Source organism: Antennarius striatus, chromosome 18, assembly GCF_040054535.1.
Source record: "Antennarius striatus isolate MH-2024 chromosome 18, ASM4005453v1, whole genome shotgun sequence".
Lineage (NCBI taxonomy): Eukaryota > Metazoa > Chordata > Actinopteri > Lophiiformes > Antennariidae > Antennarius > Antennarius striatus.
The window spans coordinates 8,491,028-8,502,500 of record NC_090793.1 but is presented as its reverse complement, the minus strand read 5'-3'; the positions used below and the strand labels follow the sequence as shown (position 1 = coordinate 8,502,500).

Genomic DNA, 11,473 nt, shown 5'->3' with positions numbered 1-11,473 from the left:
CATTATAAAAGAAAAAGTCATATAACACACGCAGTGAGTTTTTTTCAATTACTGTTACAAAAAGTAAAGTGAGGTTATTTCATGTCCTAAAGCTAAGTAACAGAGGTGAAAGCATGAATGTATTTGCATAATGTTTTTCATCATGAATATATGTAAATTTGAGAATAAAAGCTCCAGAGTCACTTTATGGATTTTAAGTCGCGTCACATTTGTAAGCGTAGCCTCTACACTAAAACATAAAACAGACCAGATCACTTTATTGTAATCGAGTAATTCTGATGTTTTTGGGTTCACTAGAACTTCTAAACTTCTCATGTTATAAAAAGAAACTTTAATTGTTAATTTACTCTGATAAGACACTGGTCGTATATATCCTAACTGATGTTTTATCTGTTTTAACAAATACTTTTTCATGTTTTTATGACATAAGTTGGATCCCTCATGGTCTATATATTCTGAATCAATGAGCTTCTTGCCAGAATCTCAAGCAGAAACATCATTGTTACATATACAGCAGTCCCTCTCAGAGCAGTAGAAATATTTCAGGCAGCAACAAGATAAAAAGCTAAAATTAAACAAACGAATTAAGATTCTGGTGGGTATTTCTTCATAGCATGAGAGTATCTTTTTAAATTGACTGAATTTTCACATCATAATGATCTTTTTTGTCGTTTAGTTGAGAATCATATGCTTCCGTAAAAAATATTGTGCCTTTTGGTTTGAGTCTGATTTTGAACACACTTGAAATTCGCTGATTATTATTATTATTATTATTAATTGGAAAAAATAACAGGAACTTCTTCCACAGCATCACTAGAATAACTCAAAACTGAAGCGCAAGCGCGTGCGTGTGCGTGCGTGTGTGTGCGTGCGTGCGTGTGTGTGTGTGCGTGCGTGCGTGTGTGTGTGCGTGTGTGTGTGCTTCCCGGGTCTAATGCTACCCTAACATCATCTCTCACTTTAACCTGTGTAGGCATGAAGAGGTGACAGACAGGCAGGCAGATAGACAGACATACAGACAGACAGACAGACAGACAGTCCATCCTCTGACTAATGACGCTTGAGGTGTTCACCGCGTTATAAGCACCCTATGGATGGAGGGAGGAGGAGGATGCTGGATGATGAAACCCTCCAGATGTGCCGGTTCTTACGGTCTATTCAGGCGGTGTTGACTCCCTCCGCGCTGGGCAGGCTGACTACAGCGACCCGCTGCTGCATCCGGCGGCGCTCAGCATCAGCACCAGTAGCGTCTTCCTCTGTCCTCCGAAAACCCGCCGATCGGGGCTGTCCCGCATCTCTGCGTCGCCTCTCAGCCTGCGGGGGTGGGGGGGTGGGAGAAATAAATCAATGTTAGTCACGCAGGAGCCTCCAAGTGGGTCTTCCCCCCCACACACACACACCGCGCGTTTCTCCCTAAAGCAGCATCAATTATCTGGAGTCGGGCTGTGACTCCTCTCCCTCATGTTACATAATGAAATAGTAGCACGTTACGCCGAGGACGCGGCCGGAGACCCGCGGACCGGTCCCGGTGACGCGGAGTCACCTGGATGTGGAGTCCGTGTGAAGCGGCGGTCCACGAGCGGTCTGTCCCGCCTGCATGCTTTAATTTGGGCTGCGAATAACGACTGTAGTTATGAATGAAACCACACGCGACTAGACACACCCACCGCCCGCTCCGCGTCGGACCACGTGACCAGCACCGACGTTTGTGATGCCGGTGATGATGTGAGATGGAGGAGAAAGCCTCATTCACCCGCCGGTGGGCATGAATGGCTGCCGGGGACCCCCGACATCGATTAGGGGCCCGTTCGATTTATTATCAGTGTAGATCATTTTAAAGACTGGATTTAATATTTTACTTCTGCTGTGTAGAGTCTACCGCGGTTATCTTGTCTCCTTACCACGTCTGAGACGGATTTGCAATCCCGTAGTTGACCACTCGGTGGCAGCATTGTACTCCTGGACGCAAAAGAATTCCTACTTTTAAGTTTATTGACAAAATACACAATTTCTTGACTACTTGAAAGCAGTAAAGTAATTATGCACAATAACACGACATTTAACGATGTTTTTTTAAACTAAAAAAAAAACTGCAGAATGGTTCAATGGTTCAAACATCCGTTATAAGAACACATTTGTGAATGAATTATTTTCAAATCAGACTTCTTCTTCTTCTTTAGAAGCATGGACAGACCAACGTGATCCACTCCTTGCTGTCTGACACAGGACAGGAGCTGACAGAGCCCGGACAGATCAGAAGGCGATCTGTGAGTTTTTATTCATCTTTGTATGACAGTGAATACTGAGAAAACCAGCCACTGTTAGAGGAGTTCTGGAGCTCCACACTGCACACTGCCCTGCAGAACATGCAGGGATGATGATCTCCAGGCATTGATGGTTCTGTTCATCAAAAATTTTACATTTTATATTCATCAATACCATAATTCTACAGGGCCCTGACCTCGACTTTCTCTTCAGTTAACAGACACGTTGCCTGCCAGAGGAGCATTAGGACTTCATGAAAACTTATGAATTCATAACAGGTTGGCTGTCTCACAAGATTAAGCTCTAGTGAGACACCAAAATTAAAATTTAATCAGAAAACATGTATTTAATGTAAAATCTAATTTCTTAAAGGGAAGCTTAAGTTAAACATCAAGGTTGTAATACATTCTTCAAGAGATCTACAATTTTAAAAAGTTTGTATGTAGATAAAGTCGAAGGCTTCAGAGGTGCTGCAAAAGTTGCACTTGAAATGAAACATGGACATATAACTCAATAAACGTATTATTTGTAATCAAGCTGCATTGTGGGTAATATAGTATGTGTTAGTGTAGTTTTAAATTGGTGAAGTAACAATCCTTTACTTCAGCTATTTACCTGTTTGCAAAAACAAGCAGAAATAGAGACGTATGAGAGAGTATTTACACACTGCAAACACGTCCCATCATCTTTTTACATTTAAATGGAACTTAACCTAACCTTTATCTCCAGAATTCCTGGAACACTGAGGTGCAACATGCCACAGGAGTAAAACATCTGAGAAATGATGGCGGGAGAAGCCATGTAGGGGCAGGAGGAATGTGGAGGAGAAGATGAACACTGTGCGTTCCTGGATGGTTGACGTCAGAGTTGCGTCTCTGCATGCTCCGGAAAGCAGGACATCCTGTTGGAAATGTTCTCGGCGAGGCCCGAAGAATGTCAAGCAGCTACCTCCCTCTTTCTCGCTTGCTTCTGTAAAACATTGGACCGGCATGCTAAGTGGAATTGTTGGAAAAGCGGGAGGGAGGAGAAGATGCAGAGAGGAGAAATCCCTGCGGGGACTCAGATTAACCAACACTCAAATATCTCAATCTCAAGATGATCTGAAGGATATGTCTAATATTTGGTGAAATGCATCTGTGACTCCTGTTTGCATGATTATAAAGGACCAAATAGACATGACTTTTTCTCACCAGCTGTAAAGGTTGATGCATCTTGTCCACAATGAGACAAACATGTCTGCTTTTAGGAGAATGTGGAGAGGAGTCAGTATGGGGGTGGGGTGAGAAAGGGAGGTTGGAGATATGGAGGGAGTGACGCAGACTGGGTAAAGTGGGGGTTGTTGTCGGCGTGGCTATTTTTAGCCACCATCAGGAAACACACATTCACTGCAATCCTCTGCCCTCCCTGGCTTCCTACGTCACTTTACTCCAAGCTGCTCCCCTCCACCGCGCATCATGTGACAGGTGCAGCCCGAGACCCTGCTGCGTACTTGAGGTGGGACAAGAATACTAAACAGTCAGGGATGAAAAGGACTGCAGCATCCAAAAGGGTGGTGGCTGTCTCTGAACACCCCTGAACAGAGAGATTATACAGCATCCCCATATGGGCATGCTGGGACATCACCCACATTAAGCAACAACTGAAAACATACATTGTCCTTTACATTTTATATCAATATTGTAGTTTAATAAAGGAAAATGTGTTTGAGTTGACAGATGTGCAGGATAATTAAATGTCAATTGCATTTTTTGTACAGAAAAAGGACATACAGTGAATTTGCTACTGAGACCTTAGGAAGTCATTATACCCACTCTATGCCAATTCAGCTTCTGCAGGCTGGAGCTCCAGAGCGTCACCGAGCCACCGCCATGTGTCACTGTATGTACTTTGCAGCACATGTTTCATTTATTCCCCTCTAGACCAGAAGTACAGCTGTTTGTAGACCCAAAACTACAGCTTTGTGTCATTTCTCCACAGATTAAAGTCCCAAAACTTCTGATCTAGATGGGTCTGGGTCTCCATTTCTTATGCTTTAGAGTCAACAGTGATGAAGTCATGGTGTTTAATCATTGAGCTGTGATGTAAATTTGGACTTTACTGCAAAATTACATCTATGACGCTAAAACATCTGATTTGCAGATTTGTTGAATCATTTTGAGAGAGTCAATAAATGTAGCACTTTATTTCATTCTTAGTCAAAAATATTAATTATTTTAACCATTCATAGCTTTTGTAAACTGCTGATCATTGTGGATTGTAGGTAATAAAATATATATTCACAGCCAATTAATCAAACATAAAATGAGGGTTGAATAATTTATCTTTGAGCAGTGTTACCATGAAGCTTTAAGTGTTTCCTATGAAAGGTTTCATGACATTACAGCCTCAACATTTTTGCGCTCTGAACGGTATGCGTCATTTATGAATGGTGAGTGGAAGCACAGTAAGGGGTGGAACCTCGTCACCGAACAAGCGTTTTGATTGGGCAGTCAATCATTTGCTGATTGGCTGCCTGTCTGAATGGGCGGGGTTTACCCCAGCCGGGCCGAGATTTTTGCTCGTAGTGGAGTAATGACCGCATCTGACTGTCAGAGACAGGTCCTGCCGCCGTCTGTGGCTCCGTGTTCTTCTTTTTTAAAATCTAAATATCTCTGTCGTTGTTCACTGACGGAAAACAACAACCGAGGCCACAGAGCAAATTAATATTTCACGACGACAATCTTGATATTTAACAGCAAGTCGGCTGGATGGAGCAGCATCAGCAGCCAGGAAGCCGGTGTGGCTTCGCCTCGGGCCGGCCTGCGTGCTGCGGGGCAGGTGTCTCCACCGGCCCGCCGACCATGCGTTTGTCCATCACGTCCACCGCGGGCAGCCCGGTGGAGCTCACCGTCCCCCGCGGAGAGACCGTGGAAGGACTGAAGACGCAGATTTGCCAAAAACTCCGTCTACAAACAAACAAAATCGTCCTCCTGCATGGAGAAAAGTGAGGGTTTTTTCCCCCACATACACTCCTTACAATATAGTATAATTTAGTTACTCTATTCTGACTGCATCACGTTTATTTGGCAGAAAGATGACTGCAGGAAAGCTGTCCGACCTGGGCGTAGAGGACGGCAGCAGCCTGACCCTGGTTCCGGTCACTGAAGCCGGTTTATTGGTAAGTAATCCAAGTCCAACACTGACAGTGTCACACAACACAAGTCGTGTAGATGGATAATGTTGTGCTCTGGTCTCACTGCTAGTGCTCCAGTGCCAAAGCTGAAGGAAATTTGAAGGACGTCTTGGAAAGTTTAACAGAAGTCCAGGTAAGTTTAGAGCAAATGTGGTGCTGCTGAACTGGTTATCTTGTGACAAGGTATTTTTCAGATTGTCCTGTGAGGTTTGAAGTATTTTGTTCAGGAAATTTTTTTGTAAGATTTTTCAATTTAGCAGATTTGGAAACACATGGTTTCATTGGCTGAGTTCACCAGTATTACTGTATTATGTTCCTACTTTGATCCTAGAATTTATCCCCGGGTAGAGGATTCTGTCTATCGTCCCACCTAGCCTGACCTGTGAGCTAGCAGTTATTGGAAAACCCAACACATTTCACATACGTCTGTGCATATACACACACAGACACACACATACACATACACTCTACGCTATAGGAGAGAGAGAGAAGAGAGATATTTTTGATTTGATTTTTAACATCACGTTTATTCATAAAAGTCAAATTACAAAACAATCACGTTGACACAAAATGCAAAAGAGATTCTCGAGGATTTTCAATAGTACTGTGCGTTTTCTGAACGAAAAAACACCTAACCTTTTAACATTTATCAAACTAAAAAAAAATACAAAATTAGGGGGAAAAAATTATCCGTTCTCCACAATCATCTCTTCTACAATCATGTCTTTTACTTTTTTCCTTAGTTTTTTATCTTTTGGGAATCATATTTTTCTGTTACGGCCTCTTTCAGACTGTCGTAATTTCCGTTGTCAGTGCTACTTGTATGTCAGGAGGCGTCTCAGGTGTTTGTAAAGCAATTTTTCCTTGACTTTATTCATTGTTGTGTTAGTGTTTTTTCTTTTAAGAGCTGTCTTTAATAATTCCGCGTCTATCACAATATCATCATCCTCGTCCTTCGAGAGAGAGAGAGAGAGACAGAGAGAGAGAGAGAGACAGAGAGAGAGAGAGAGAGAGAGAGAGAGAGAGAGAGAGAGAGAGAGAGAGAGAGAGAGACCTCACAAACAGATAAAGCTGTGATGTAACCAGAAATGTGGTTGTGGTTGGAGCTTGTTTCAGCATCAGTTGTCTGCTGTGACTGTTTCATCCATCTATGTAGAGGATATTATGTTCTTGGTGATGTGAACATTAAAACAATTTGGGATGCCTGGAGAAAATCAAAAGTCCATTCCATCCGTGATGAGGAGTTGTTGTTTTTTTATTGAAGAAATTAAATGAGAGTTTGTTGTCACATATGCCTGAAAAAGCTGTACATTTTCTCATGTGGTAGCAGCTCAATGAGAGCAGTCAAGTTCATTTAATTTTCAGCTGAAATTCTTATTTCCTGACAGATTAGTGACTTCCTGTCTGGGCGCTTACCTCTGACCATCAAACTGGGAATCGGCGTCCATGTTACTGTTGTGCATCTCCAGCTGTCTGCACAGAATGGGGCAGACACGAAACCTTGCAGCGGCAGAGAAATTGAAACCGGCCTGCCCCCGGCTGTCGGGATGAACTGCTCTGACTGTATCCAGACCAACACAGCCAGATCCATGGCCTCACCTCCTCTCCAAACCGCCACTCCATCCGTGGGTTCTGACCCTTCATCCTCAATACCTAAAGGTTCCTTTTCCTCGCACTCATCTTCCATCACACCTAATGTGACCTGCTCATCTCCGCATCCGTCCGGTCCTTCTGACTCTACACTCACAAACATGGCTTCTGGTTGTCCGCAACCAAGCTGTTCACTCAAAGCAGCCACACCAATCTGCTCACTTGCGTCCACCGGCTCCACCCCTGGACCCATGAGCCCAGCACCTGCCTCAACCTTCAGAGAGGTTAGTCATAAATACCCAACTCCAAAAGTCTATCCAGTTCCCACACATATTTTTAATTTGCACAACAACCAGATTTATTCCCCTGAATGGGAGGTTAAGATTGTTCCCTCCTTGTTTTCCAGAGTGACGTTCATGCGCCATCCTCTGCAGAGATGTACAAGCAGCCAGGAGCAGTAATAGAAAGTTTTGGCAGTCAATCTCCAGGGGTCTTCTCTGGGACCTTTTCTGGTAAAGATCTGAGCAGCAGAGTCTGAAGATGACAGTAGTTTTTAATTTAAAACCAGTAAGAAAAGTTCCTTTTTTATATGCTAAAGTGCAATAAAATGCATTCAGATGATCAGAATCAGAAAAAAATAAAGGCTATATGCAGTAATAGTCCTGCTATACAACAAAGGTATAACAAAGGTAAGTTTTATTCTCCTCCAGTTTTATGGCCACAGGCAGGAAAGATTGCCTATGGCCCTCAATCGTGCATTTAGAAAGGTTTTGTCCTACTACTGAATAAACTCCTGTGTCCAATCAGCGGGTGTTACTCATTGTCCAAAATGACCCCTAACTTGAGCAGTGTCCTGATCTCTATCAACACTGTTAGAGAGTCCAAGTTTGGTCCAACAATATCACCAGCCTAGCGGATCAGTGTGTTCAGTCTGTTGGGGTCTGCCACCCTCAGACCACTACCCCAGCACACCACAGCATAGAGGAAAGCACTGACCACCACAGACTGGTAAAACATTCTCAACATGGTGTTGCTGGTGACTTCAGCCTCCTTAAGAAAAAGAGATGACTTTGGCCCTTCTTGTAGAGAAAATTTGTGTGCTTTTCCCGGTCCAGTCTATTGTCAATGTGGACCATCAAGTACTTGTAGTCCTTCACAATATCCAAACTGACCCCCACATGGAGACAGAGGTTCAGCTTTTCTTCTTGGATTATTTGTCTGCTGATAAAATCACTTAATTTTATCTGTAATCTATAAAATAAAACCACCCATTTCTCAACTCATATTATCCCTCTATACTGTTTTATCCCATCAGGCACTCTGGCTCCTTGCAATCAGAACTGTTCTCCAAGCGCCATCATTCTCCAGATCCTTAGCGACCTCCTCAGAGCTGTCTTCCACCACCAAGGGGCTTCTCTTGCTCTCTCTCCCTTCCTCTGCCCATCTGCAGACCCTCCTGTCAGCCCGTCGCTGATGGCAGAGCAGCAGAAAAGTGAAATGACTAAGAGGATGGAGCACCTCAGTAGAACTCCAGGTGAGCTTCACGCTTTTAATTTAACCATTTTTGAACATTCCTTATGCACATATGTTTCATTTGTCTCAAGTGGTTAAACTTTGATAAAACATCGTATCAATTTCTACGGTTGAATGCTGCTTGGTTTTTTTGTACATCATTTTATGACATGTACATCCATTATTTTAACTTTATTAATAATCAAGAAAACAACATGCTTTTCCTCACTGGGTTTTGTAGTCTAGAGTTTTTGTTTTTGGTTCTTTTTGTACCATATTTCATTCATGTCACGGTCATCTTGTCTGCAAAAATAAATGAATGGATGGAAATGTTATTGAGTCTCTTTAAAGTAGACCAAATGTCCTCATATAACTGTTTATGTGATTTGATGCTCTAATAATACACTGGCTTGACTTTTTAATCATATTTTAATCTTTTTTTTTCTTCTCAACACTTTCAGCCAATAAGAATAAGATAAGAATGAGAATAAGATGACCTTGACAGTAATCCCTCGTTACTCGCAGTTAATGAGTTTCAGGATCACCCGCAAATATCAAATTTCCACAATAGTGCAAAGAACTATTTATTTGATCATTTACGGTCATTTTAACATTTATGAACCTTCCCCGTACTGATTTTAAACCACCTTCTATCTGCCTTACCTTTTCCCAAACTCTTATAGATTGTTTAAAGCGCTTTTAAGTGTTTCCTTAATACACAGAAGTGCACTGCGTTCCGTGGGTGTTGGATGGTCCACTTCTGGATGCTGTCAGCAAATAGAATGCACATACAGTATCACATGACTATCTACAAAAAATCCGCGAAGAGGTGAAGTCGGGCATCTTGAAGCGCGAATGCGCGAGGGATTACTGTACTGTATTCGTCCCGCAGTGGGGAAATTTGCTAGATGTGATCTGTGTTGTCCTTTAAATACAACACAGATACAAATAAATTGACTCATGATGTAATATCCTCAACCACGGAGGTTATATTTGTCATTGTGGGTCTCTCTTTGAATAGCTGATGTTGTATGCAAACAACATTATACTCATTCTGAAAAATGATTTTAATTTAATCAGCAACAAAAACAGCCCCAGAGATGTAAATAATTTGTGTTTTCTCTGTTAGCATTGAATGGACTGATGCAACCTCAGGATGAAGACTTCCTTTAGGATGGAGGTCCACACTTCAGTTAGAACTTGTAGTCAAAGAATGTTATGAAAATCATGTCAAGCTCAATGTGTATTTCATCTCCTGTAGGGGTGGAACGTCGCCCTGTCCATTCATCCACACAGGAGGATCAAGCTCTGCACTGTAAGCTGGAGCGCCTGCAGCATTTGATTCATCAGAGACATCTGCGCAGGCTGACACGCAGGAAGTCGCACCGCTCACAGGCTTCTCACCCGTACGAGCAACGCCACCATCATCCCTAGTCCCCCGGGTGGACAACTTCCACTTGCTGTGGCAGACTTCTAACTAATGAGAGTGACTCAAGAAGCCATCATGGTTCCCAAAACAGATTGGTGTGTGCAACAGGTGAAAGAGCATGCTTTGTTGCTGTTCCCACACTTTATGAAGAGGATAAAACCAAAAGCTCAGAACGGTCAGGCTCCTGTGTGTGTTCTTGTCCATATTACACAAATTATTTGCATCTGTGTTCCTATGCCTTAATCTTGAATGTAAACAGTCTGTGTTCTTTTTCTGTGAACCCTTTAAAGCATTTCACTTATGCAATATTATAATGTAAAATGTGGGATGCCAAGAATAAATCAAAAAGGAAACAAACCTGTTTGTCGAGGCATTTTCAGGAGTAAGAGTGCCGTCAGGTCTTTCTAGCATTTCACTTTGCTTACAGTTTTACTCAGGCAGGAAGTGTCGATCACAAATGTTCACTTGGGGTTTTTCACCTGATGGTCTAACAAGTAAAAGAATAATAATAATAATACAAGTAATAATATGTGGGAGGAAATAATTCAACATTCTCACATCCAATATTGGTTGGTCTCATCCCATCATCCCGTTTTCGTCTCCCATATAATACGTTCTGTACATTATTCTAAGAGATCTAGATTCACACTCTGTGGGAACACTGACGACAATCAAACAGAGTTGCTTATATCACTTAACAGCAGTTTATTAGTTTCACATTGAAAACAAGAGCAGGATGGGAAAAGTTTAATACCAAGAGTCACCCAGAAAGAAAGGTGTCTGCCATCCCAAACTGTTAGATTGGCCCATGGGTAATCTAACAGTTTGGGCTTGAATACACTTTCATTTAAATTCAGCTCTTACCTCATTGCCAATAATTTGTGTTTCCCATCAGAATTGCTGCCAACTGGCTTCAGGTAATGGAAAATGGAAAAAAGTCTTGAATAAATACCCCCTTGTCTGGATCTAATCCAAAATTCAATACATTTTTGATGCATGTCCCGCTTGCACTATGTTTTAGGAAAATCTGACATGTATTTATGTGGAACCCTGAAAACATAGAAGTAAACTTCGATAAACAATTACAAAAACTCACTGAAGGAGGTAATAAGAAGCTGTTCGTTTTTCATGCGAAGATTTTACTTAAATATCTACACAGCTCTCGTATAAACTTCTGAACTTTACTTGAAAACATCCCTGTACATTTATTAGCTCTGCCGAGGAGGTGATGTTTTAATGAGTGTGAGTTTGATTATGTCTAACAAATTTTGCATGTCTGTCAGGAAAAAATAACAACATTATTTTGCTTTCTTGTTGTTTAAACCAAATGTTCTGGAAACCACTTGCCAATTTGCCAAGCAAGGAAACTCACAAATGATTGATTGTATTGTCCTTACTGTAGAATCATAATATTTGTTATAGAGACACAAAACATGATTTTCATACTTTAGCCACAATCTCTGTCCATGAACCACTAACTGTAAAGATCCCACCTGCCTTTAGCT

The 11,473-nt window shown here is 42.0% G+C and overlaps 2 protein-coding genes across 4 annotated transcripts in view; one reads left to right on the top strand and one right to left on the bottom strand.

Moving 5' to 3' along the window:
* The window catches only part of LOC137612254 (voltage-dependent calcium channel beta subunit-associated regulatory protein), a 10,765-nt gene extending 9,153 nt beyond the window's left edge, over window positions 1–1,612 (bottom strand). Inside the window, exons 1-2 of one of the 3 annotated variants that reach the window (XM_068340697.1) lie at window positions 1,544–1,612; window positions 1,074–1,314 (exon numbers count right to left, since the gene is read on the bottom strand). The gene's annotated coding sequence lies outside the window, so the exon portion shown is untranslated. The remainder of the gene's footprint in view (window positions 1–1,073; window positions 1,315–1,543) is intronic. The other 2 variants (XM_068340698.1, XM_068340696.1) reach the window with 2 other exon arrangements.
* A 3,234-nt stretch (window positions 1,613–4,846) lies between these two features.
* Window positions 4,847–10,353, top strand: LOC137612161 (midnolin-like). The gene is made up of 7 exons (XM_068340534.1): window positions 4,847–5,248; window positions 5,335–5,422; window positions 5,508–5,570; window positions 6,826–7,311; window positions 7,434–7,539; window positions 8,343–8,561; window positions 9,801–10,353. Exons 1-7 carry the CDS (start codon window positions 5,013–5,015, stop codon window positions 9,971–9,973), a joined length of 1,371 nt encoding a protein of 456 aa, XP_068196635.1. The 5' UTR covers window positions 4,847–5,012; the 3' UTR covers window positions 9,974–10,353.
* The last annotated feature ends 1,120 nt before the right edge of the window (window positions 10,354–11,473 follow it).